Source organism: Podarcis raffonei, chromosome 2 (genome assembly GCF_027172205.1).
Source record: "Podarcis raffonei isolate rPodRaf1 chromosome 2, rPodRaf1.pri, whole genome shotgun sequence".
NCBI classification, from domain to species: Eukaryota; Metazoa; Chordata; class Lepidosauria; order Squamata; family Lacertidae; genus Podarcis; species Podarcis raffonei.
The window spans coordinates 30533468-30560321 of NC_070603.1; the positions used below are offsets into that span (position 1 = coordinate 30533468).

At 46.8% G+C, this 26854-nt stretch overlaps 3 protein-coding genes across 4 annotated transcripts in view; 2 read left to right on the forward strand and 1 right to left on the reverse strand.

The window, feature by feature from the left end:
* Positions 1-71: 71 nt before the first annotated feature.
* SGSH (N-sulfoglucosamine sulfohydrolase) lies at positions 72-7048 on the forward strand. Its single transcript, XM_053375550.1, has 8 exons — positions 72-183; positions 1754-1914; positions 2031-2136; positions 2591-2744; positions 3133-3289; positions 3759-3840; positions 4669-4872; positions 5863-7048. Exons 1-8 carry the CDS (start codon positions 72-74, stop codon positions 6420-6422), a joined length of 1536 nt encoding a protein of 511 aa, XP_053231525.1. The 3' UTR covers positions 6423-7048.
* TBC1D16 (TBC1 domain family member 16) overlaps positions 6868-26854 on the forward strand; it is a 139689-nt gene continuing 119702 nt past the window's right edge. Inside the window, exon 1 of the mRNA XM_053375538.1 lies at positions 6868-6971. The gene's annotated coding sequence lies outside the window, so the exon portion shown is untranslated. The remainder of the gene's footprint in view (positions 6972-26854) is intronic.
* CARD14 (caspase recruitment domain family member 14) lies at positions 7949-21444 on the reverse strand. 2 transcript variants are annotated; one of them, XM_053375534.1, is made up of 18 exons: positions 21312-21444; positions 20640-20965; positions 19073-19243; positions 18442-18561; positions 17686-17811; positions 16487-16630; positions 15804-15932; positions 15446-15573; positions 14645-14739; positions 13942-13987; positions 13421-13610; positions 12105-12231; positions 11401-11638; positions 11194-11257; positions 10659-10770; positions 10276-10449; positions 9497-9600; positions 8999-9336 (listed from the first exon to the last, which is right to left on the reverse strand). In XM_053375534.1, exons 1-18 carry the CDS (start codon positions 21442-21444, stop codon positions 9217-9219), a joined length of 2547 nt encoding a protein of 848 aa, XP_053231509.1. In that variant the 3' UTR covers positions 8999-9216. The 2 variants fall into 2 exon arrangements, with proteins under 2 accessions (XP_053231510.1, XP_053231509.1); XM_053375535.1 differs by lacking the exons at positions 20640-20965; positions 21312-21444 and adding an exon at positions 7949-8267 and having other exon boundaries at positions 9221-9336; positions 19073-19270.

The following is a 26854-nucleotide window of genomic DNA, read 5'->3' on the forward strand; positions in this document are numbered from 1 at the left end:
GCGTTTAGTCTGGGAAGGGGAGAGGCGCGCGCTCCGCCCGGCGAGGAAGGGGCCTGGGCGGGTGTCTCGCCATGCCGCTGCCTGCGCGGAGATGGGGGGCGCCGCCGCTGCTGTTTCTGCTTCTGGGTCTCTGCTGCGCTTGGAGGGATCCGGGCAGACCTCGCAACGTGCTGCTGATCGTCGGTGAGCGAGCAGATTCGGGGGCCCAGCCGGGGTGCTGCTCTCTGGAGATGAAACCCACGCCTCCCCCTGTTCCCCACTCGGTTCGCCCTCGCGGGAAACAGCCCTGAAAGCTCTGAGGAAGGAAGTGGGAAACTTCGGGGAGGGGCCGGACTTGCGCCCCCCCCCCGCAAACCCAGTATGGACTACTAGGCGCTAAGATATGTCCCACAACCACCATTCCCTTCTCATGCCCCTCTTGGTTGGGACACTTGGTGCACCAGTCAGACCATGTTGCCAACTTCTTTTCAGCTAGGGCTACTGTGCTGTTAACAGAATTCAACAGGCGCAGCTGTTCCCAGACTGGAGATGATAGGCCTGTGTTCTGCTGGGGGGCCAGGGAGGCCTTGTGGTGGACACTGAAGAGCTAGACGGGTATTAAGAGATATTGGGGTTTAGCTCATAGCTGTCATCTTTCAGATTTGAAACTATGGGATCAGCAGCCTCACCTGTCCCGGGGACAGTCTACGGGATATCTAACAATCCGGGATAGCAGCGGGAAATGGTGCTGAAATAAGGGAATTTCCCACAAAAAAAGGGAAGGTTGACAGCTATGGTTTAGCCATAGGTAGCATAAGTGAGTCAGCATGTGATAATAATAATAATAATAATAAATAATATAATTTTATTATTTATACCTCACTCATTTGTCTGGGTTTCCCCAGCCACTCTGGGCGGCTTCCAACAGAATATTAAAATACAATAGTCTATTAAACATTAAAAGCTTCCCTATAGAGGCTTGGACCTATGCCTGCCTGCTTTAAAGCATACCCTCTCACATTTCTCCAATGAAAATAGGGATGTCCTAAGAAAAAGGATCAACTTCTGTAAATCCTGGACTTTCTCTGGAAAATAGGGACACTGAGGGTCTGTCTACAGGGTTTGGTAATACAGGCCCAGCATTAACCAGGATTGTGAGAGATTTGTGGTATTCGTTTCCCCTTTTTCTCCTGCTGCAGTTCCTCCTTTGTCTCACAAACTGATTCATATGGACCTGTTGGGTGGCTCAGATTCCAGGGTTGACTTTTCCACTGTGACTGCATGAATCATTTGTTCGAGCATCTGGGCTTAATGTTGCTTATGGGTGCTTCCACACAACAATTTATTCAGGACTCAAGTTTCTGCTTTTTTGTTTTTTGCAGAGGCCACACTACCTCATCCTCATCAAAATGTTGTTCTTCTCATTTAATCTGGATTTATCATTTCAGCAAAAGAAAAAATAAATAAATTAAGTCAAGAAAAAAAGAAACGGTAGATCCAGATTAAGGGCAGGGATGGGATTTTGATGAGTACAGTGTCGTGTTATTGCATTCATCCACAATAAAGGGTGCTGTGTGGAAGCACGCTGTAAATTGCTTGAGTTTGGGGTGCAGCACAAATTCAATTTTGTTAGGAAGTTGGGCACTGCTTGAGCTGCAGAACCTGGCCGCAAACCCCCAGCTACCTGGTTCATAGCTACCATTGTTCATAGGCAACAGTGGTGTTGCAATGGGACACTGATCTCACAGCTTGACCTCTGACCCTTCCATGGCAGCTGACGACGGTGGCTTTGAGAGCGGCGTGTACAACAACACGGCCATCAACACCCCAAACCTGGATGCCTTGGCCCAGCGCAGCTTGATCTTCCGGAATGCCTTCACCTCCGTCAGCAGCTGCTCCCCAAGCCGGGCCAGTATCCTCACAGGCCTGCCTCAGGTAACACTTGTCGGATGGCAATAAGGGAACTGCTTGCTCAGTCCTTTTCTATCACCTTGGAACTCCCTTTCCTGCCTGCCCTGCTCATATTGTGAATGGTTCTCTTTTATCTACAGCACCAGAATGGGATGTATGGGCTGCACCAGGATGTGCATCACTTCAACTCCTTTGATAGTGTTCGGAGCCTCCCCTTGCTGCTTAGGCAGGCAGGGATTCGGACAGGTAAGCTGGTGGGAGCAGGAGAATTCCTCCCTGCAAATTCACCTGCAGCTCAAGATACCACTCATCTTCTTCTATAGGGAATTTTTAAAAAAATAAAATAAATAGAATCCTTTCTCCATCTCCATCTATGTACAACCACATAACTGGGGCTAAAACTCATCAACGTACATTATAAACTAGGGATTAGAGAAGCACTGCATGCATTTTTTAAAAAATGGTTTAATTGCTTCTTGTAAGTTTCATTTTCTTAGCTGATTGCAAGGCAAAAAGAACTAAAATTATTTGTGTGGTATGGAGGTATGGAGGCCAAAAACATCTGGAGGGCTATGGTTGAGGAAGCCTGATCCAGGGTAACCACTAGCTTCCAAGTGCATCAGAGCGCTGGCGGATTTTTATGTGATCTATTAGCTTTTCCTTGCTCTTGCATCTGACTGCTGGCATTTGTCTGCTTCAGGGATCATTGGGAAGAAACATGTTGGGCCAGAGGCTGTGTATCCCTTTGACTTTGCCTACACTGAGGAGAACGGCTCTGTCCTGCAGGTGGGGCGGAACATCACCCGAATCAAGCTGCTGGTTCGGAAATTCCTCCGCAGCCAAGAGGAGGAAAGGTAAGAACCCATCATATGGTGCTTGTATTGCATTGCAGGCTCACTACCTGTGTAGACCAGGGCACTCTGGCGCACACAAATGGAATTTAAGGATGCACAGCCATCAGTTGCAGTCTACATGTTTGTTGCAGGGAAATTTACGTAAACCTGAGAGGCAACAAAGAGAGCTTGGGAAAAAATGGTGGTGTTTATTTCATGGAGAATAAAAAATCAGCACAGAGGTTCAGCAGAAAAACTGAAGGGAGCAGAGGCTGAGGGCTGCAGTTTGCAGAAAGAGGAACTTCAGCAAAGCTGGAGGACGCCCAGAGTACTTTTGCTAAAAGTGGTGGAGGTGATGTTGTCTCAGGCGTTTGAGTGCATTCACACCTCCTGCTTTTTCAACTGGCAGGCCTTTTTTCTTGTATGTTGCTTTCCACGATCCACACCGTTGCGGCCACTCCCAGCCCCAGTATGGAGCATTCTGCGAGAAATTTGGCAATGGAGAGCCTGGAATGGGCTGGATCCCAGACTGGAAACCCCAGCACTACAGCCCAGATCAAGTGCAGGTGAGACATGGAATGTGAGATACAAGAGGAAGGGCGGGATATAGATTTTATAGGTCATTAAGCAAAAACACGTGGGCCGGATTCAGCTACCCCATTCCACTAGCAGAAGCTGTCATGTGGGCTCCTCTCTCTATGTGCACCTCCCCATAACAGCGCACAGGGGAGGGGAGGGAGATTGTTCAGCCTAGCAAACAGAAATGCGTGTGCTGATGGATCGATCTCCATAGGCGCTGCATTAAATTCCACCCTTTTCTTCTCTGCCATGAAACGCCGGGAACACGTGCAGCATCCTCTAGCCTTCCCCATTGCCGGACCGGGAGTTGTGCAGCAGATCCTTTGCGCTTAATGGAGGGAGGTTAGCCATAGCCATTGCAATTTCTAGGTAGTTTTGTGGGCCTTTATTCCCTTGGTTTCCCTTCCTGATGTAGCTTCTGGTAACAGTTGCTTTTCTCCCCCTTTCTGCCCTCAGGTCCCATATTTTGTACAGGACACACCAGCTGCTCGTGCGGATCTGGCAGCTCAATACACAACCACTGGGCGCATGGATCAAGGTAGGGTGGTTATTGAATCAGAGCAATCCTGCCTGCAGGAGTGGAGGGCAAGGCTGGAGACACAGCGCTCTTGAAGCAAGAGCAAGAGCTTAGGTGTGTTTCAGGGAGAGTCTGGTGCATTTTTGCACCTTTGATATACCGTGTGGCATCTCTTGTGCTTAAGGACCTAAGGGAGTCCTTCTGGAGGAAGGGGTGGCAATCAAGTTCTCTTCAGCACAGGGATGCATGTGACCTCCAGTTACATACATGTGCTCAAGTTGCCCTTTAAAATCCTGGAAATCCCAGTGAGGTGTGGAAAGAAAGCACCAAGCGACTCCATACATTATATGTATGAATTTCATTATCTTTAGTATTTGTGGTTAGCAATATCCAGACTTGGCTGCCCCAACTGAGTGAAAATATTTCATGCTGAGCAGCTGGATGATCTGCTTTTGGCTGCTGGAAAGCCTGGGGAAGCAAGTCCCATTCCAGTACAGTGGTACCTCGGGTTACAGACGCTTCAGGTTACAGACTCCGCTAACCCAGAAATAGTACCTCAGGTTAAGAACTTTGCTTCAGGATGAGAACAGAAATCGCGTGGCGGCAGCAGGAGGCCCCATTAGCTAAAGTGGTACCTCAGGTTAAGAACAGTTTCAGGTTAAGAACAGACCTCCAGAACGAATCAAGTTCTTAACCCAAGGTACCACTGTAATTAGATGGTGACAATGAAGCTCCCATCTAATCAGAGTGGTTCACAGTGTAGATGAGAGTTCTTCTGAGCAAAGTTGTTGGTGAAGGCTAGAGGCCTTTTGCACAGCACCCTCAGGTCTCTTTCTGTGGCACATGTAGGCATTGGTCTTGTCCTAGAGGAGCTGAACAACGCTGGCTTCCACAACACTACCCTTGTGATCTACACTTCCGACAACGGTATCCCCTTCCCAAGCGGCAGAACTAACCTGTACCGGTCAGGTACGGCTGAACCCCTCCTCGTCTCCTCGCCTGAGCATCCCTCGCGCTGGGGACAGGTCAGCAGTGCCTATGCCAGCTTGCTAGGTGAGAGCCACTGAGTTATCGACTTCTGTATTGACATCGGGGAAGTGTGAGGCAGGGGAGGGTTTTGAATGTGGGGAAGAGACATTGGGGGTGACTTTGGCTTCCATTTGCACTCATCTGTTCTGTGTGTTTATTTTTAATTTTCATTTATTTTTGATGCTTATCCAAAGCTATACAAAAGTTCATACCCAATACAAAGTATATTTTTATAAAACACCATGACAAAAGAAACACTTTAAAAATATAATCTAAAAAGGAACCAAAACAAAAAAGAAAGAAAGAAAAGAAAATGAAAAAAAGATTTTAAAAGACTTCCGTTCTATGTCCTTCAGTTACATATAGTATTCACCTATTAAACTCCCAACTATTCTATTTTCTGTAAGCCAATATTTTTTTCCAATCTTAATTTTTTTAAAAAAATATTTTTATTTCATTTTCCATTTTTAACATCTAAATATTCCATTTTTTCCCTATTTATTCAAATATCCAGATATTGTTGTTGTTTAGTCGTTTAGTCGTGTCTGACTCTTCGTGAACCCATGGACCAGAGCACGCCAGGCACTTCTGTCTTCGGATATTACAGCGCTGTAATATCTGTAAAATCTGTAAAATATCTGTAATATCTGTAAAATATCTTGTAAAATCCAGATATTACAAGTTCATTATCTTTCAAGCAAGAAGTCCATAAAAAGTTTCCAATCTTTAATGAATGTGTTTTATTTACTATGCATACTGCTGGATTGCACATCAAATCTCTAAAGCAGTTTAACAATAACAAAAAGCCGGATTGAATTGTGCGTTTTAAATTGTTGATTTTTATTGTGCTGTTTATAGTCATTTTAGATTGTACACCCTTTGGGGAGGAATTTCTTCTTTCAGTTGTGTGATTGAGCCACCTACATTGGCAGTGCCATTTAAATAAATGTTGCTATTATTATTATTATTCTTATTTATTAATGGATGCTTGATATTTCCCCTTCCCCTCTGTAGACATGACCCCCACCATTCTGGACTGGTTCTCTGTGCCGTACCCCCGTTACAGCCTCTTTGGGAAGCGGATGGTGCAACTGACTGGGAAGTCCCTGCTGCCAGCGCTGTCTCTGGAGCCGGCATGGGCCACAGTGTTTGCAAGCCAGAGCCTCCACGAAGTGACCATGCACTATCCCATGCGGGCTGTGCAGCGGGGGCCCCTGCGCTTCATCCACAACCTGCAGAACCGCACGCCTTTCCCCATCGACCAGGACTTCTACGTGTCACCCACATTCCAGGACCTGTTGAACAGGACCCAGGCAGGGCAGCCCACGCACTGGAACAAGACGCTGCATGGCTACTACTACCGAGAACGCTGGGAGCTGTACGATCACAGCCTCGACCCCACGGAGAGCCGCAACTTGGCTTCTGACCCCCGCTATGCCCAGGTCCTGGAGGAGCTCAGGGGGCTGTTGGTGAAATGGCAGTGGGAAACGGACGACCCCTGGGTGTGTGTGCCTGACGGCGTCCTGGAGGATAAGCCCAGCCCCCAGTGTCGACCGCTGCATAACGAACTGTGATTTCCCCCCTCTTCCCTTTTGCGGTGGCTGCTAGTTCCTCATTCATATGAGCAGCGCTAAGGAAAGCTCTGACTTGCAAAGGCTTGCAGTTTGCAGAGCTAAGCACTATTGCGTTTGCAGCTGTGGAAAGAGCTGGAGTCAACAAGACGAGGGTGGTTTCTTATGTGCCTGCCTTCTTAATTGCTGCAGACATATCAACCGTCTTAGCCAGCCCCCCCCCCCCATTGCTGCCAAAGGGAATGATGTCGCAAGTGCCTAATGGAACAGCCAGCAAATGCTGCTCTACAGAATTGGGCTGGTCCCATCCAGGCTGTGATTTGCACATTCAGAAACAGTGCCTTTTGCAGGAACGTGTGCAGGAACGCATTAGGCCTAGATCCGGTTGAAAAATTTAGGAGAATACACCGTACAGTCTTCTCAAGAGGATTGCAAATGGTGGAGTCACTTAAAAGCACCCAACTCCAAAATCTGCCAGTAGGTGGAAAGCTAACATGCAGTTCCTCTCCATAAATTTCAGACCGCTACAGGCCTATGAGACAATTCTAAACAGTAAGTTTGAAAGAGCTTTTTATGTGGCTCCTACTGAATATTCAACCAACAAATAAAGCAGTAGATTACTTCATTGAGCGGATAGCCCTTCCCTTGTTACCACAGCAATGACAATCACTAGAATGTCTTCTAGTTTCTCCCACACTTGCTGTTTGTCTCTTCAAGTTGAGAATCTGGAAACCCCCGCAGAGATTTGGGTTGGGGTCACCATAGCAGTGGTAGGCAGTAAACATATATAAGAGTGTCCAGCAAGGATTTTAGTTTAATGCAAGCAGCAGAGCTACCTAGCACAGTGCTGTTTTACAAAATGAAATAAAATCAGGAGATATATATTTGCTTTACCTGTCAAAGTAATTAAAAACAGAAAGTGGAAGGTAAACCAGGTAAGAGACAGCTTGAATGAGTATGCAATTGTTTACAAGTATTGTATCTACAGTCTCTGGATTAAACACCTGCAGTGTATTAATGTTGCAAGATGCTTGAGAAGCAGGTGCTGACAGAAGGCCAGAGAGATCTGGGATACCCAGTACATTAAAAGAGAGGCCACAAGGGTCCCATATATTCTGGGGGAGGGAAATGTAGGTCATGAGCATAGCAAATCATACAACATCCCACCGTTCTTCATTTGTACATGTGTTAACAGTGTATAGTGAGTGGCATATTTATTGAGATCTAAAGGGTCAAATCCTTTGCCTACTTGCCCTATTGAAATCAAGGGGTCTCTCTCGCTTTCAAATTGGCCCCAAAGCACCTTCTTTTCAACATCTTAAGCAAAATGGGAACAAGCCCATTGGGGACAAGCCACAGAATGAAACATCTGAATTTTTTTTAACTCAGCTGAACAATGTCTTGATTTTCAATGGAACAGAAGCGTTGTCTTTCCTAGTCAACATAAGACTTAGCGGGGTGTGCGGTCAGGGTTGGGAGGCAAAAGGTCAATTAAGCTTGGAAGTGTGTGTTGTGTGTATAGAAACAAACATGCCCCGAGTCCCTCTTGAGCTTAGTTCAGAATATATTGCACCACTGTCAAGTCCTTCCAAGGCCCTGAGACAAAGGACCGCCACACGCTTGCCCATTTTCCAAAAGGTTCAGTGAGGCATTTGTTCCACCCAGACCACTTTCTTCTGCTCCTCAGCAATGGCCACGCGGACACAGCTGACAAGAGTGTCGTGGTCACTCCAGGCATCAGGGGCGATGGTGCCATAGAGGCAGGGCACCGTCTCCAGCTGGGCCTCCTCTTTCCGGGCAGTCTCCAAAAGTTGCTCCTCGGTTGCTCCGAGACGCTGGAGGGCTTTCCTGAAACGCAGATCGTTTGTTGGGCTGGAGGTCAGCAACTTAAGACCTGGCGGCCTTACTCTCATGGGATGTTATCCTCCAAACCATGTCCGCTCAGAAGTAATCCCCGCTAGCTTCAAGAGGGCTTGCTCTCAGGTAAGTGGGGTGAGGATTGCAGTCTTGGTCCCATTTTGTGTAATATAGGCTAGGAAAAGAGGCTGTAAGGGGCACTGGAGGAGAAGGAGCACATTTTCCCAAGGCTAAGTGCAAAAGGGATGAAGAATGGTGGCAACAGTAGGAAGGATGGCAAAGACTGAAGCCCAGGACAGGTGGGAGGCGTGAATAAGTGGCAGAAGAAATTATCTCCCCTGCCTGTTTCAGTGATTGGCATAGTTGTCATCCAATACTTTTGCAGTGGGTTCAATTATGTAATTATTATTTACTTAAATGATTTCTAGACTGTCCTATAGCACAACAACCCCTCTGGGCAGCTTGCTTCTTTTAAAAAAACTCAATTCAAAAGCACCCCTTTTCACAGCCAAGCCACAACGTGATAGCTGTGACTTCCTGCTGCACCCATAAATGCCGCTCCAAATACATTATAGTCATACCTCATGTTGCGTCCGCTTCGGGTTGTGTGTTTTCGTCTTGCGTCCTGTGGCAACCCAGAAGTACCGGAACGGGTTACTTCCAGGTTTCGCCACTCAGGCATGAGCAGAAGCGCCAAATCGCGCCTGCACAGATATAGCGCTTCAAGTTTCGGGTGTTTCGTGTTACGGACGGGCCTCCAGAATGGATCCCATCCGTAACACGAGGTACCACTGTAAAGGCTGCATCATTAACTTTATGCAATTCAAATCCAGGCTTGAAAGGAAGAAGGTTGTTGTGGCTTTAGGATTACGCTAAGGAGGCCTTGGCCCGTTGGGTTTTGCTAAGCAGACAATGATCTTTCAGTGCAGAGCAACGGCTCTTACCTGAATTTCTTTCCATTCTTTTCACTGATGGTGACCAAGATGATGATGGGGTAGATTTCCATAGCCAGGAGTTCCTGCACACTTTCCAGGCCCAGGTCCAGCCAGCCATGCACATTCTAGAGGGGAGCAGGTTCAGGGTGCAATTATGTTTCAAGTCTGTGCATGCGTGCTTCTTAAGAGGTGGTGGGGTGGGGTTGACAAATCCTAGTTTCTCCTAAGAGATACTTGCATCTGCACCCCTGGGCCACATTCCCAGACCCCTTGCACCCCTGTTACCTTTTGCATCAGCCACTCCAGAGCCTGATGGGGAACACAACAGTTGCTACTCATCTCGCTTTTTTCAGGGAGTGCATCTCTACTCTGTGTTTCGCCTTGGGGCTCTGCAGAGGGGAGAAACAGGTCAAGAAGACAACACGGCTTGGTGCCATTCTGGATAAGCTTCCAAACTGAACCTTGCCTCTCAGGAATTATTGGTGAGACTGCTGGGTGAAGGGGGTGGGGCAGAGTAGAAAATGAGCAAATGTACCACAAGGCACATTTGTCAAGATGTCAAGGTGTGTGTCTTGGGGTGAGGCAGTACTTGTGACAAGAACTGGAGATGGATGTCAGAAGACAACCTCTACTACCCTCAATTCCATTGCTTCAATGGAAGACACTTGTGGTGTAGTGGTTAAGAGCGCTGGACTCGTAATCTGGTGAACCGGGTTTGCTTCCCCGCTCCTCCACATGCAGCTGCTGGGTGACCTTGGGCTAGTCACACTTTTCTTTGAAGTCTCTTAGCCTCACTCACCTCACAGTGTTTGTTGTGGGGGAGGAAGGGTAAGGAGATTGTTTGCCGCTTTGAGACTCCTTAGGGTAGTGATAAAGCGGGATATCAAATCCGAACTCCTCTTCTTCATTTACTTGCCCCCTCTGTTGAGTGAAGCCAAGCAAAAGTCCCTTGGGTCTCTGCTCCCTTGGCCCATGGCTTATCCAACCATTCCCCTGCACAGTTCCAGCAAAGGGAGCCAGCTAGTTTATGTAACGATGGAGTCGGCCCCATCCCAAGGACGTACCTGCTGGACATTTCTCAAAGGCCTTGGACAGGCACAACTTGTCAGCCAGGATCCTTCCCAACAGCGTTGGCACCAGGAGGACTGGGCGTGGGCAGCCAGGCCTGCAGGGCCTCACCAAAGTATATGGCATCAAGCTGACACAGCTCCTGGTGTGTAGGCTGACTCGGCGGCTCACTAGAGGAAGAGGAAGAAGAGCCAAGGCTGGAGGAGGCCACTCATTCAAGGCCACACCCAGAGATCCCCATTGAAGAGAAATGAGCCATTGATGTTGTTCTGCAGAAGACCAACCTCAAGACAATTGTCTTCTGGAACAACACATTGCTAAAGGACAAAGGGTAATTAATTATCTTTTTTTTAGAAAGAAGAAACTAGCCGGAACTCACTATGTGGCTTGCTGGAGTCCGACAGGCTGCAGTCCATCGATGACCAGAGTGGATTGATCTTCTTGTTGTCTGTGCTCACGATGCGCACCAGTTTGGGCTGCAACCCAGAATTCTGCAAGGCAGGAAGGAATGTCAAGCCTTCATTCCAAATGACTGTCACCCAGTATGTCTTCCACATATCAGTGCTGTTTGGGTTATATGCTTCCTTCTCTCTGCCAACTTCCCTGGATTACAAGGGAAATGGCACTGGCCCGCACTCATTGATGGAGCTGCATGTTTCATCGCCAGTGACTGCCATTCGCAATCTGAACAAATGCTTGCAGATTTAACTTCAGTGACGAGACACCATCACTCCAAAGCAAGGGATGGAGGAAGAGGACACCAAGGTTTACAGAGATGCACCAGTAAGAACGGCTGCACAGAATTGCCCACAAGCTACTGCACAAGACAATTCCAGTGAGCTGTGCCTGCGACCATATGGAAAATATATTAAGATATCTTTCCTCAAATTATTTCATAGGCTGCTCCCAATTACCTTGTGAGTGACGGTGCTCTTCTGGGCCATTTCCTGAATCAGAGTGATGAGTTGCTGCTGTGCCCTAGGGTGGAAAGAAGGGGATAGAGGAATGCATTAGGCAAAAAGGAGTAGATGTGTTCCCCCCCCCCTCCTTGGCCATGTGAAGAGGACCATCTCAGATGCGCTAAGGAGACCTTTCAGGCCTCCTCAGATGATGAATCTCACCGGCAGTAGTTGGGGATAGTGCCAGCATCCATGTCTTTCATGGTGTAGGGGTTCACCTGGCAGGCACTCCACTGCGTTTGGCCCTGGCACACTGTGTCGGTGATGTGCAGGATGTCATGGCACCCTACTAGAAGTTCCCCAGGTGCCTGCCTCTCAAGGCAGAGGTTGGACCGAACGTAGAAGGAGTCCCCAGATGTCACCAGCTTGGAGTTCAGGTCAATTAGCAGCTTCTTGTAGCCTAATGGGTTAGAGAGTATTGGAAATGCTGTGCAGGAATAGCAGGAGCGCAGGATAAGAGTTGAGAAGCCCAAGGGGCATGGGGACAATGATGATGGCTTCCTGACTCTACCCATGGCTAGGGAGATGCCCAGGGTTGTCCCAAAACATTTTGATGCCCAAGGTGGAAAATTTAAAAGAGCACCTCCTCATTCACACTATTTAACATGGGGTGCAATCCGCCAGAAAGTTGTCTATCTAACACATTCCCCCTTGAAATGCTCTTGCACAGCTTACAATCGCTTCAACTGAGTTTGTGCAGGGGAACTTCCCAATGGATTCTACCCATGAAGCAGGTCTGCCTATCTCCTAGTTTGCCACCCTTACTGGTATCCACTGTTCACCTTACTTGATGGTGTGACCTCAAGCAATATCCATATCACTGATTGCTCATAGCAACTTTCACTTTCACATCAGGCAACCCTTACCCTCCATGTTGAGCCGCACGGACAGGCAGCAGAAGCCATTGACCCTTTCCAAGACCCAAAGAGCCTCCTCAAGTGTTGCATCCTCCAGGACAGCTTTGAAACCTGGTTCCATGACTCCATAATCCACCTACAAATTTGAAGAAGAATAGCTCAAAAATAAAATCAAGGAGAGTGCTTTCAAGAGACAGACAAACATATGATGGCAATCAGTTGCAGCCCGGTGAAGCCACAATACAGGAGAATCCTTCGCCATGCTCATGTTACAATGACACCTTTGATAAAAAGTGCCTAAGTAGTCTGGCAAGGGGAAATGAGTGCTGAATCTCCAGTGAAGGCAGAAGAAGCTGAGCAATATGACTTGCATTAGGGTGGTTCACTGTTCTGGAGCAATTTCCTGTCAAATTTTTAGCTTGTTATTACTCTTGGCTTGAGGCAGTGTGTTCCCAAGTACTTGAGGGAGTTGAATCCCTCTGAAAGTAGCCCAGCAGGAGACACGTCCACATGTCCTACTCTGAGCAGTTTTGCCATCTTTGCGCTCAATGACTGTCTCCCAGGGATGCTTATGCTTAGATGCTGAGCCTTCCAGAAGCCATGCCTCTTGCTCAACCATCTCATAATTTCTTCTTCATGATTCAGATATTGAGTGTCCCACCCAGAAAGCACTTTTACTACAAGGCAATAGCAGCTTCCCGGCACTCGCACTGTTCGACGTGAATTGCTGGGGAATAAAGATTCTATTGTTTAATTTCATTTCTATACCACTTTCTGTTTTTAACAACAATAAACACATCAGAACAGTTTGCAACCTACGTTAAAACATCAAATAGAACATTCCAAAATAAAACATTACGGAAGAAGAGCAAATACAAAACATACATCCAAAGAAACATAATTAGCAAGAAACTAAAATACCTTAAAAGATTTCAAAATAAGACATTACAAAGGAAGGTCATATATAGAAACACATTTAAAACAGCATAATTAGGAAGAGAATAAAATATTGTGTTTTAGAACATTTTCTATTCTATCCACAGCAATTACAACTATCTGCACATTAATGTTGTGAGCGCAGTGGTCATTACTGTAGTATGGAAAGAGCACTTGGAGTAGCTTTAGTGTTTTCCATTTTGTTTCCTTCCTCCAGCACCAAATCATTGTCAGGTGGCCATTCCCTGGGCTCTACATGGCTCTACATGGGGACAGGGATGCAGCTAGGAGGAGGAGGAAACAGGTTATCTCCATGGGAAAGAGAAAGATAGGCTCCTTAGGCATAACCAACGGAGTCTTAGAGGAGTGAGGAGATGTGCACGTCTTACCAGCACAATCTGATGGCCCGGCGACAAAGACATCTCATCAGCAGCAGAGCCAGGTGTGACTTGGTGAATGAAGATGCCCGTTTGGTTCCCCCCAATGATGCTGATCTGTTCCATCAAAGTGTTGGCTTGGAAGGCAATGGTTGTGATGCGGCTTGGGAAACGCTGTGCAAGCCGCCGGCGCATAGGCACACTGGGGAAGAGGAGAATGGAGCCGTGAGGACAGAGTGGGCATGGGGGCTTCTGTCTCCTCCGGGATGTGCATATCTCCCCTTTCCTTCCCCTTGGCTCATCCCATCACAGGTTCAACTAAGCTTCATAGCATTACATGCAAAATGGGCCACTGTCAGAAATATCAGGTCTTGGGTAACAAACTCTTTTTTTCCTTGATGTCAGCACAGCCCTTTTGTCTTTTGCCCAGGACATGGGTGCCTCAATTGTTGAGAAAATCCTCATTGAGTTAGGCCTTGAGTCTGTGGATGCTTACGACCCAAATTTTCTGCGGTTGGGAACTTGACATTTACCTCTCTGAGATGCAGGGGTCCAGGTGAAGCCACAAAGAGTTGCCATCTGGAATGAAAAAGAAATGTTTGAATAGGTGAGAGCTAAGTGACCACTTTGTTCATCTCTAACCAGGCACCCATGTTACGTTAGCAAAGCTGTACACCAACCAATCAGAATGGGGCAGTAAGTTCTGCAACAAGAGGCAGGATCTATTATTGCTGCACAAAATGCTTGGCTGGTAACCTTCAGAGTTTACTCATTGTGTCTCCTTTGCTTTGCTGGATATGGGGTGCCTGCTAGATGAGGGGTGTGGCCTGGGAAAGTCTCATGGGCTCAATAAGAGATCCCTAAAGGGCCACATTTGGCCCTGCAGGTCTGAAGTTCTCCACCCCAAAAAACAGGTAATCAGAATTCACCAAGGAAGCAAATTCTGGAATTGTATGTCCCTGCTTTTTCTCTTTAGTACAGATCTGACTTTGGAGTCACAGTATTGTACTTAAAATTAACACTTTGATAACAAGTCTCCTACTATTATTGATATGATTGGTTTGCCCTGTCCCAACTGAAGGGCCCACTTAGATTGTGGACCCTTTGGACCCACAATATGCCCAGAGCTAATGAGGTAATTATAAATTACCTCAAATTATAAATACAACAACTCAATCAGAAGAGTCGTCTCCTCCCCTTAGCCAGGGACACACCAACCTAGGTTTGATCCCTTACCCTCTTTTTCCACCATCTCATACTCAAAAGGGGGGTCTTCTACTTTCTCTTCAGAGGCTGAAGGGAAATCGTCCTCCAGAAACTCCAGGGAACTGCTGCAAGAGGAGACATAAATAAGATGAAAATAACAGAGTGTGAACTGGAAAGTTAGATCAATCCAGGGGGTCATGGCGGTTGCGAGGTTATATTCAGGATGGTGGGTGTGGGTGTATGATAAACAGGATGAACAATCTTAAAATATTCTCTCCTTATATATTGTTTAGTTGAGCCTGGAACAGATTCACACATGTCCAGTGGAGCCTGTTAGCACATCATTTTAACTTGTTCCCCCTCCCCCCGCCCAACACTACATAATAAAATTGTCCTGCTGCAGTTTGCATGGCTGTCGAGAAGTGGCCGTGGTAACTGCTGCACAGAATCTGGTAGTATATGAAGACTTAAGGGTGCAAGTTTCTACCCTTCATGGCTGTGAAGAAAACATATGGAAAGTATAAGATCAAGGCTTATAAAGACTTCCAGTGGTGGTGGGAGATAATTGTCACATCTCCATATCCTACCTAATTGCTCTTAACCCCCTTTCAAAATTCTGCTAAAATCTGGATGACTGGAAAAAAAGCATCTGCGATAAATTAGAAAACCAAAATATTTCTGTAAATTGGTATTTATTTGTCCGCTTTGCAAAATGCACCTGTCTATCAAAATTGTGATTCTCTCTCTCTCTCTCTTTTTTAATAAGCACACATGCCCACATAGGCCTAGCTGGGAACCAGCAGTATACAGCAGAGCATGGTCTGTACTCACCTTCTGGAAAAAGAACTTTCTTGCATGGCTCTCCTCTGTAGGGAATGCTTACATGGTGGGATTGGGCAGCATGAGCGGATGCTCCCAAGCAGCTCTTGGTTTGACCTGTTGCTTAAATCTGACCAAGACTGCGAAAGAAAAGACGTAGGTCAGGCCACTCAGACACAAGGGAACTCCAGTTTCCCTGTTCAGGTCTTTCCCCCAGGTGTTCTGTGCCCTAAAGAGTGGGGGCCTGCAAGACAAGTGAGGCCCCTGAGGCCCCTGAGGATAGTATCCTGTGGCGCCTCCCCCTAACCCACCCACCCCGCCTTGCAGTTGGAAAAAGTATGGTGGGTTTGGGGAGGGGTGAGCTGTACACCTCAGACATGCTCAAGAAGCTGTCCTGGCTGTCACCCCGGGGGCAGACGGCGTTCATGCGCACAAGACGCTGCTTCCTCTTTGGACAAGGTTCCTTGGTCAGAGAGCTGGCAGGCCCATCCCACTGCACCTGCTTAGAGGAAACAGAGAGAGAGAAATGGCTCACAAAACACGCAGCAAAGAACTGCCTGCAGGGCAGAAAATACTGGCGGGAACAACACCATATAGATGATAAGGAGCTTCCATTTTTCTCCTACCCCAGTCATTTCCATGCTGTGTGCTGGGGAATATGAGTATGTCGCCTGCTAACCAGTAATTTTAACGTGTATTCCCCCCATATAATAAAATTGTCGTTCTGTTGTCATGCTGCAGTTTGCATGGCTGTCAGTAGGTGGCTACGGTAACTCCAGTGTGACAGTAGGCAAGCAAGCAGTGGAGGTGGCAAGTGGCCCTAGTGAGCTATTTAAAAGCAGGATGGGAGGCGCTCCAGAGAGCAGTTTGGTAAGCCACTTTCTGAAATGCCTCCCATCCTCCTTTCAAAGGGGTTGGAGGTGATGGTGAGCTGGGAGGGGTGGGGAGTGAGTGCTGGGAGGGGAGGTTTGGACGAGCTGGGAGGCGATAGGCGAGGAAGTGGGAGAGGTGTAATGGGAGCGGGCCCTCGGTTACCCTCATCCCAAAACTCACTGCGAGCACTGAGCCACTTAGGCCTGTCTGCTTCCTGAGTTCACAGATCTCATCCGTGAGCTCAAAGACTTTGCGGCGGAGCGAATCTTTCTCCAGGAGGCTCTGAGAAATTTCCACCTGAGCAGCATCCCTTGCACTGTAGGCCTGGGGAGGGGGACAGAAACACGTCATTGGCAGGGGCTTTAGGAGACAGACGGAAATAAGCTATCGGCAGCAACAGTTATAGGGACAAGTGCAGGAGATCAAAACCATTCTCATAATAGCTTAAAAGGTTCCAGTGAGCCATTTGCTCTGGGGCCTTGAGAATCAATCCTAAATAGGGGCAGAACATACCACAGGAAGCACAAAGAGTACTCTGCAGTACCAACAAAAAACCCAAGGTGCTGCCTGAGTTGTCTTGGGACTGCAAAATATAAAAGTAAGGCTGGACCTACCTTGGAAGGTCCAGCTAATGCTGGAAGGTTTCTGCTAATGCAGGGTGCATTGCATGCAGGATCTCTGCCTTAAGGTCCTGCATGCAATGTGGGGAAGTCCGGGGGAAGAGATTCCGCAAACAGAATTAGTAATGCAGCCAGTTCTCTGCTTAGACAACAAGCCTTGTTACAATTGCTGCTATCTTTTTAACTACTGGGCTGGATTCTAGGTAAAGGTAAAGGGACCCCTGACCATTAGGTCCAGTCGTGGCCGACTCTGGGGTTGCGGCGCTCATCTCGCTTTATTGGCCGAGGGAGCCGGCGTACAGCTTCCGGGTCATGTGGCCAGCATGACTAAGCCACTTCTGGCGAACCAGAGCAGCGCATGGAAACGCCATTTACCTTCCCGCCAGAGCGGTATCTATTTATCTACTTGCACTTTGATGTGCTTTCAAACTGCTAGGTTGGCAGAAGCATGGACCGAGCAACGGGAGTTCACCCTGTGGCAGGGATTCGAACCGCCAACCTTCTGATCGGCAAGTCCTAGGCTCTGTGGTTTAACCCACAACGCCACCTTCCCATTAAAACCTTGCAGCTAGTAACAGGTAATGTCCATTATATGGCTTGGAACATTTGATTGGACATTTCCTTAACTGTTGCAACATTCTAGAATGGTAAAGATCCCTTCTAATTGGACAAGCCACCACTTCCCTTACTTTGGTAACCTCCCTGCCGCCTGCCCTGAAAACAACAACTCTCTTTAATGCGGTCAGACCTCTAGGTTACCTGATCTCTCTCTTTCTGCAGATCAGCCACTTGTGCCTGGAGGGCACTGATTTTGTCCTTGTAGATCTCACAGTCCACCTTCATCCTCTGGCACTGGATCAGAGTGTGCTCCTTTTCTTCCCAGCACTGAATGGTGACAAAAAATGTTAGCAAGATATTAACACCCAGTAAACGCATGACACTCTCTGCCACTGCCTTAATGCATGGAACAGAATTGTAGAGTTGGAAAGGACCACGAGAGTCATCTAGTCCAAACCCCTGCAATGGCCAGAATCTTTGTGACCAGCGTAGGGCTCAAACCCACAACCCTGAAATTAAGAGTCTCGTGCTGTACCAACTGAGCTATCCTAGGTCCTCTTGACACCTACATTATGCTGGTAATGTAACCCAGCTTGACAGTGTTCAGGTGCAACATCGAAATATATTTGGAGCAGCTTTTGTTGTGAGACTGTGTCCTAAAGGTATTGGCTCCTGCAGATGCTGTTTGATATTTTAAATGTTCTATGGTTTATTTATTTTTGGTATTGCTTTGTGTCCTTAGATGCCCTGAGCTCCCCTAGGGGAGGAAGCATGGGATACAAATGTAAACAAACAATATGGGCTGGATTCTGTAACCTCATGCTACAGACTGAAGTACAGGCATGCAGCTAGCTATGCTAGTTGAATTGTCCCCCTGACATAAGTTGGAAAGAGGCTTGATTCCTCTGCCTCCCACCTTGCCTAAAGGCAAGCATGGGTTGTGCGGCCCCCTCTCACCTGCTTCCGCTGATTCTCAGCAAGTGCCGCCTGCTCCCTCAGCGAGTGGATGCGATTCAGCAGTTCCTGCTTTCCGTCCAGAGCATCATCAAGGTTCTGCTCCAGGATATCCTTCTGCACCTGGACAAATGAGAGAGGCTCATCAGAGGCGCATTTCCGCTCCCCTTACCCTTCCACCACACCCTTGCCCAGGTTGGGGAGGATGGGTGTGGAAACCCATATGTGGCGGCTGGATCTGTGACAATCTGCCTCCTCAAAAGCTATGCCTCCTGCAGCCAGTAAAGGATCATTATGTAGTTGGAGGGGATTTGTGCAAGACAAACAATTTTGCTGAAATGTGAGGAATCAACTGTGCAGTTGCCTATATAAGTTTGTAAGAAGCTTGTATTTAGGGCAAACGCATTAAGGACATTGCAAGCCTACATTGGTTCTTACACCAGATGACCAATATGCTGCTGAAGTATCATAGAAATGGTTGTTTTGTGAAACGAAGAAATCTGTTAAGAAATCCCCAGATCTTGTCACAGAACTACAGTTCACTGGATTCTCCGAGGGGAGGAAAAGGACTGTGAAAAGAATCCACAGCACAGGCAAAACCAGTATGAAAGTATTCCTGGAAATAGTCTTTTACCACACTGAAGGTCCCCAGCTCCACCATTGACTTGAGACGCTCGTTCTCCTCTCTCAGTGTCTGAAGTTCATCGGCCTGTGGCTGTGTGTCCCCAGCTGGCCTTGGGGACCTCTCCCATTCACAATAGGATGACACCCGGGCTCGCTGCAATTCCTGCTTCATCAGGTACAGCTACCATTGATGGGAACACAGAGAAGAAAAAGAAGAAGCAGCAGCAGTGAGCGAGCAAGACGAGTGGTGGCAGCATGAAACACCTGGCAAGGTTAGGATGCTCACTCTGAAACACTGGACCTGAGGGTCTGGTTTTAAGCATGCAGCTAGACTGCCAGTCCTTCTAACAGTGGGCTCAGCTGGGGAGGGACAACAGAACTGGAGCCAAAGCAGGCCAACTGAGAAACAAGATGGTGGCACCAGCACATTCAAGGAAACTCCAAATTTAAAACAAAAACAAATAAAACTAATGGGACACACGTACCCATCCCCAACAGCCAAGCAAAGACTGAGCATGCTTAGTGCCCACAGAATGTTGAGGAGCAGCTGGGAAAGAAAGATGGAAAACTGGGAGTGGGGAATGGCCTGCTTGAGCACTTTACACCTTATACAAGGTGTGGTGGGGGACCTTTGGCTCCCCAGATGCTGCTGATCTACAGCTCCCATCAGCTCAAGCAATCATGGTCAATGGCCAGGTGTTATAGAAGTTGTAGTTCAGCAACATATGGAGGGCCAATGGTTCCTCACATCAGGCTTATAGTATTCTAGAAGAGAGCATGACTGACTGGCTGGTAGAAACTCCAAACAGGACCACTCCTACTAAGGGGTGGGGTTACACTATCACTGCCACAGAACCCTCAGTAAGCACTTACTGAGGGGTGTCTTCTACACTCCAAACCTATGCACGTTCTGCAAGAAGCCGTGCTAAATACATACTTAGGTTAATCATAGCACAGGAGGAAAGAGAAAAATCTGGACAACTACAAAGAAATTGGTGATAGGCTCTCCTAGCACACAATCCAATCTACAATACCACACTCTTCAGCTGATAGGTCCAATAAACCAGGCATTTCAGGAGTCATCTTGTAAGAAACCCTACTCTCTTCTGACAAGCAGATGCCAAACAATCTTGTTCTGGAATCAGATTGCATCATTTCCATGGAATTTTATGTTATGTCACTTCCAGTCAATCAAAATTGGTCATCATCTACTGGTAATTGTATTGGAGGAGGTGTTCATTGGAGGAAGAGCTGTGCCTTTCCTCTGAAGCTGCAGCATAAATCGTTGCCTCCAGTGGAGGCAAGGTGCCAAGCTAGGCATTCCTCCAGGCAAGCTAACAATTCCTGCATTCTGAAACACCTAGCAGTAAAAGTGGCATGTACAAAAATAGCTCCAGATTACTGACAGGAAGCACTCTGGAGCTGTGGCAAAACATTCATTGAAACTTCATTTAGAGGACTAGCAAAAGACTGGGAATTTCTTCGAAACACATAATGCACATCCATTATTCCTGATAGCAGCCTTTCACTCCTAAAATGATGTGACAACATCAGCTGAGCACAACACCCTACCACACCTCTTCCTGCAGGCTCTGACAGCGGGTGATGGCCAGGTCCTTCTCCTGCAGGGCACTGCTGTAACGTAAAGATAGGCCATAAAGTTCATCTTTAAGCTTGAGGGCTTCATGGAAGTGGGCACTGAGCTCCCTCTTCATGCGGTTACATTCGGCCTCAATGCCGCTCAGGCTTTCAGCTTGTGCTTCCAGTCGGGCGGTCTTCTCCTTCAGCTTGCGGCAGTGATGGAGCAAAGACACCTTCTGCCGCTTCTCCTGGCTCAGTTCTTCCTGCAGGCTGCTCACTGCCTTGGCCAAGCATTCTGTCAGTTGGGAACTCTCAATCAAGTCTAGGGTAAGGGAAATAACAGTTAGGCCTTTGACTGGTCCAGGCCTACCACGAAGCAGACAGAGCAAGGCATCCACCTCAGGCAGACAGATTTTGGCAGCAGTCTGGTGTTTATTGTATTTCTGCTACCTGTGAGGAAGTTGGCAAGGGGAAAATGTGTGTGTGTGTGTGTGTGTGTGTGTGTGTGTGTGTGTGTGTAAGAGACACCATTTTGATTATCTGCCTTAGGTGCCAAAACATCTTGGGTCAGCCTCACTTCAGGGGCTGAAGATTGTTTTTAACACAACTGTCTCCTCTCAAGAAAGTGAACCATGAATAGGTGGGGTACAGGGTTTGAGAAAACTCACCACTGAAATGATTGTGGTCTATGGAAGGTTCCAAGCCAGTGATGAGCACATAAATATCTGGGTTGTGGAGTTTCAGGCTTTCCAGAAAGGCAAGGGCTCCATTTTTCCCACGGAATTTCAAGAGATCCAGCATGTGACCTGCAAGGGAATAAGAAAGAGCAACAGCATAAAGCGATTGAGTTGGGGCTCCGTAAGACCCACCCTGCCTGCTGGGTCAGTGGAACATGGCAGGTGATGCGATGTGATGTGCCGTATCTCTGCAAGTAATTTTGTTAGCCAGCTAAATGGCCTTCTATAGCACTTGCAGTACAGAGAAGCCAACAGAGCAGTCTTTAAGGACATAAGTCTTGCAAAATAGGCTGCAATCAGTTGTCTTGACGGGCCCAGCTTTGGCTTCCTTCCTTCAGCCTTGGTCTGTGCGGGAATGATTTTACCCTACCTATGGTCTTTGTGGGACAATTTGCCTATCTGTCTTTGGCAGCCTTCTCCAATCTGGTGCCCTCATGCTGACTGGGGTTGATAAGCATTGTTGTCCAAAACATATTGAGAGCACCAGGTTGCCCCTTTGTGAAACACCCATCCTCCTTTGACTGACACAGAGGAACTCCTTCCCATTTAGTATCGCATTTATTCCCCCAACCACAAATGATGTCCTAGTAGTCCAAATTTTTGCATCAACAGCTAGCCTTCCCTCCAGTGGTAACACTACCATGTTGAGATTCTTTGGACACAGGCTATGTCTGCTCCTAAAGTTGGTAGCCTTCCTCATCTGCTTATGGTGAGCATGATTAATGACAAACTTGGTGATGTAGACAAAGTTCAACAGGGCTGTCCCGCCTCCCCTTCTGCATTTCTTCTAGAGGGAGAGGAGCAAGAAAGAAACATATCCCCTTTCCCCATTATAGGTAGATGTGCCTTATGGCGTCCCATCAACATTGCCACACTAAGGCTGCTCACCCACTCTCATGGCGCTGTTTGTGAACTGAGGGCTGTGCAGCACCTCTTCCTCATCAAGTTGTCCAAGCACCTTGGCCTGGCGCAGATAGGGTGTAAGCCGGCTCGGGGTGACACCACGAACAATCCTGTAGCGATGACCCTCTACCATCTCCCACAAAAGGTCCTCATCCATGTCACGGAGCTGTTGATCAACCAGGATGGGGTCATCTGCTCCTGCCTCTGCCATAATAGGAATCTGGAAGGACGAGAGGGGCTAGTAGTTTTCAAAGGACACAAATCAAAAACTTGTTTTTTGAAGCTCTAAATACACAGTAGGTAAGCGCTCCATAAGGTACACAGCTCTTGTTCCAAATTGGGTGTGTGGCACAGCAGAGGCCGAATCCCAGCCTAGAAAACAGCATTGCACAATACTGCAGGACCAAAAGGATTCTTGGAGATCGAGTCCGTAATCCTCTCTGCTTTTATCCAAACTAACACTACATGCATTATACACCTGTCTTCATTATACACCTTTAGGTACCAGGCAAAAACGTTCCTTTTTAACCAGGCCTTTAGTTGATTTGATTGACATCCTATGGCCTTTTAAAATGTGCAGTGTTTTTTTTTTTTTTTTGGAGGGGGGTGTTATTGGGTTGCTGTTTTTATTTTGATTATATATTTTGTGGTTTTATATTCTGATTTTGTTATATGAACCACCCTGAGACCTCTGGCTATAGGGCAGTATATAAATTCAAGTCATACATACATACATCCTACAGATGCGACAGGTTACAGCAAATTATCCAACTGCCTGAAATGTGTCTATTATACTCTCTTACCTAAGTGTAGCAACAATTTAGTCCTGGGCACATAATTTATCTCCCTCTCTCTCTCCCTCTTTTTCTAAAAATGCTTCTAGACCTTATAGAACATAGCTGTCAAGCTTCCCTTTTTTTTGCGGGAAATTCCCTTATTCCAGTGCCATTTCCCCGCTGCTTCCTGCTGCTATCCCGGATTGTTAGATATCCCGTAGACTGTCCCCAGGACAGGTGAGGCTGCTGATCCCTTATTTTCGAGGCTGCTGATTCCTTATTTTCAAATCTGAAAGTTGACAGCTATGTTATGGAAGCAAAAAAAACAGAGGCTTGAAATAGTGTGAGCAATGCCTACTGACATCTCAGGTGCCCGAAGAGCAGCTGGATTAAAATATGCAATGGTAAAGGAGGGGAAAGTTCTTCAGTGTCACATACTGGCTTGCTCCTCCCCTTGGCAAACACAATGTACTATGCAAACGTCATATGTGCATTTTTTATTTTATTTTTTGTATTTTGCATCATTTACACAGGGCACAGAATTTGAACTGTTTTGTGTGTGCAGTACAGAGAGTCCTGATTACAGTGTGTAACAAGCAAAGCATGAACCCGCACGCCAAAGATGCATATGAGGTTCAAATAATAGTTTATTAAAATCAGCCACATTGGTTCATTGAGTCCAGAAGGAAAATCTATTTATGGTGTAAAACCTGCTGCCAGACTTTTTTCTTCTTCCCAGCCTGCTCACAAAGGATTGCTGGTTAATAATTCAGAATAGAAGGTTGCTATTTCATGGAAAGGAACTAATGGTTAGAAGATCTTTTCCTAGTAGGCTAGGAATCTCTGCATGTGTTTGAATGAGACACCACCTTGAGTCTGGAGAAGGTGACACTCCTCCATCTGATGGCCAGAAGGCAGAAAAACAACAGTTGACATTTTCCCAAAGCATGTGTGTGCTCTGGTTGGAGTGAACTGAAACTGCAGGACTGACCAAGCTGCTACCCATATATAGGGGGATTTCCTGTCTTGTTTGAAATGCATGCTTTGCCTCCACTTACGCTCTGCTTGCACAAACATTATAAATGCATCCCAAATATCCTGAGCTGCCTTATCCAAAGGAAACTAAACCCGGAAGTATTGCCATTGGAACTTTTCCACACTTGAAGAAGTGGGTGGACGAACACACACACACAGGCACCTTAATAAATTGTTATCTAACCTACACATTTATTTATCATTTACAGTGTGGATGTCTGCTGAATTCTGGAGTAAAGCCTGATGTCTGATAATCTGCTCATTGTCAATTTACATCTAGAGCTGAAATTATTCCCATGTGCACCTCCCCTGTCCGTTCTGTGTCCTTCCAAGTGTCTAGCACATATCTAGTGCTAACTAAATAACCACAACAGTGATACAGTCCTCTTATGGGCCACAATGGACTGTTAACACCACCAACCCATTTACCTAGAGGCAGCAGTGATTAAACATGGCAATAAAATTCCAGTAAGGTAGGCAGGGATGAGAACATTATCCTAACCATCAGAACTAGAAGCTTCTTCTTCTCCTCCTCCTCCCTGCAGCCAATTAAATTTGGCTTCCTATCTGAAAGTAAGTAGCACAGGGCCATATTCCAGCTAGAGCAGTTCAAGAAGCTGACGGGCTGCCCAAACAAGGAAAGTACAGTTAGATGAACAATCATGTCAATAGCCATTTCCCTTTTAGGCACACAGTTCTTTAGGTGATTGGGGAGAAACCATAATACTGGGCAAAAAGGGTTTCGGATAATTTGAAGTGCCTGACAGGGGGCAAAACCTTTCCAGATTGGGGTAGAAATTTTATTTTTGCCTTCCTTTCCTAAATCAAATAATAAAGCAAGCCGTCATCGCCACCACCAAGCAACAAACCCGATCGCTTGGGCTTGGCCCTACCATTTGGCAGGGAACAGCAGAGTGAAGCAGGGAACAGCAGCAAGGTGCTGGAGGATAGAGCTCTCTGTGTTTGTGTGTTCTCCTCTCCCCTCTCAGGTGTTTTGGAGGATGCTGTCCCATCACTGTCTGTTGATATAACATTCAGTTACCAGTCCAATTGGCTTCTGTACAGGGAATGGGGAGCACCAGCAACTTTTGCCACAGGGAGATCTTTGGCTGGTTCTGCCAACACTACCCTCCAGGACCCTAGGTCTCCTGCTACATTAATTTATTTTGAGATTTCTGCATAATCTTTTACCTAACAGTCCTGGGCAGATTAAAAACATCAGAAATACATAATACGCATCATTGTTAATTCATTCATGTATGCAACGTTGCCGATTATTGCCTGACATCTTTAAAAAGCCAGAAGTGTACCCAGCCACTTAAACGCAGAGAGAACTCGAAACCCAACGTTCCATTGCGGAGAAAGAATGAGGCAATGGAAATAACTCTTTTCCAAACTCTTCAGTGGTTGGAATCAGGGAATTTAGGAGCAGAAATTGTGCACACTGTCTAAGTTTCTTTGGAGGGAGGATAAAATGCAATGAACAAACAAACGAACTTCTCCAATAAGTAAACAAGGAGTGGGGACTCTGTGGGGTAGGAACATCTAGGTCCTGTTCTCCACTGCTATTTTTCTAGAAAAAGAGGTGCCAGAACTCGCCATGAACATCTCCCTCTTTCTCTTAGAATGGCAATGGCACCCACCTGATAAGTTCTGGAACTTACCTGAGAGGTGCCAGAACTGAGTTCTGGTGAGTTCCCACTGAAGAAAATCCCTGCTGTTCTCAGGTGTTTAGTTTCTGGGTCTCCATATGGCTCTCTGTATAAAGCAATTTATCAGTCTTGAATGCCCTAAAGGCCTGCATTTACGGGTGTTGAAGTAAATGGAGGAGGAAGAGGAGGACACTCAAGTCCAAATTAAGGCCTTCAGCTCACTGAGCAACTTACTAAACTCCTATTCTCCTCAGCTCTTTTGCCCTGGATGTGATTGAGATAGCAGCCCTTCCTATCCTTCAGGCCAAGCCATCCCGACAGAAACACTGAACGCTAAAGCTGAGACCCTACTAGTCCTACCTGTTCCTGCTGATCCACAGAGGAGAATGTTGTCCTCGACATATTGGTGTTGCATGTCTTGGAGAAAGACTGTGATGTCTGGAGAACAGTGAACAGGTTTTTCAGGAGGACCAGCTCTGCTTGCCAGGGAGATTTAATGTATTCATCAGCAGTTCTTCCTCCTGGGCAGAGTGCCAGGCTAAGAGAGATCTATTATTCTACCAGAGGTGTATGGCTCTGTTGCATAGCAAGGCATCATTACCTCAGCAAGCTAATCAGACTTCCTTCCAGTTATAGGAGCTGAGAGTTCACAGAAGTAACAACATAGGCTCAGGTTGTAAACACCAGGGTGCCAAAGTTGAAGTCCTCCCTCAAGTAGTTTCACCCGTGTGGGTTTTGGACAAGCACTGCCCTTTCTCACCTTGGTTTCTCACCCATGAACAAAACTGTAAGGCACATAAATATCTCCTACAATATTTCGAATATCATGTGAATATACACAATGACAAAATGCCAAAGCATATTGCTTCCTTGGAAATAACTTTGGTTGGCATCAAACCAAATACATTCACTCACATGTGTAACCAAGATGATCAAGGGTCTGGAAACCAAGCCTTATGAGGAGGGGTTGAAGGAGCAGGGTAAGTGAGAAAAGATATGATAGCCATCTTCAAATATCTCTCAAGAGCTGTCACGTGGAACAAGCTGTTACATGGAACAAGAGGGAACAAGCTTGTTTTCTCCTGCTCTGGAGGGTAGGACTTATCGT

Excerpts from the sequence above, each read along its gene's own strand:
- SGSH (XM_053375550.1), top strand. The coding sequence starts at position 72 with ATGCCGCTGCCTGCGCGGAGATGGGGGGCGCCGCCGCTGCTGTTTCTG. Across the intron at positions 184-1,753 it reads CAACGTGCTGCTGATCGTCG|CTGACGACGGTGGCTTTGAG; the intron begins GTGAGCGAGCAG and ends CTTCCATGGCAG. Across the intron at positions 3,290-3,758 it reads ACAGCCCAGATCAAGTGCAG|GTCCCATATTTTGTACAGGA; the intron begins GTGAGACATGGA and ends TTCTGCCCTCAG.
- CARD14 (XM_053375534.1), bottom strand. The coding sequence starts at position 21,444 with ATGCTGGATCTCTTGAAATTCCGTGGGAAAAATGGAGCCCTTGCCTTT. Across the intron at positions 19,244-20,639 it reads GTCAGAGCCTGCAGGAAGAG|CTGTACCTGATGAAGCAGGA; the intron begins GTGTGGTAGGGT and ends CATCAATGGTAG. Across the intron at positions 13,611-13,941 it reads GACCCCTGCATCTCAGAGAG|TGTGCCTATGCGCCGGCGGC; the intron begins GTAAATGTCAAG and ends CCTCTTCCCCAG.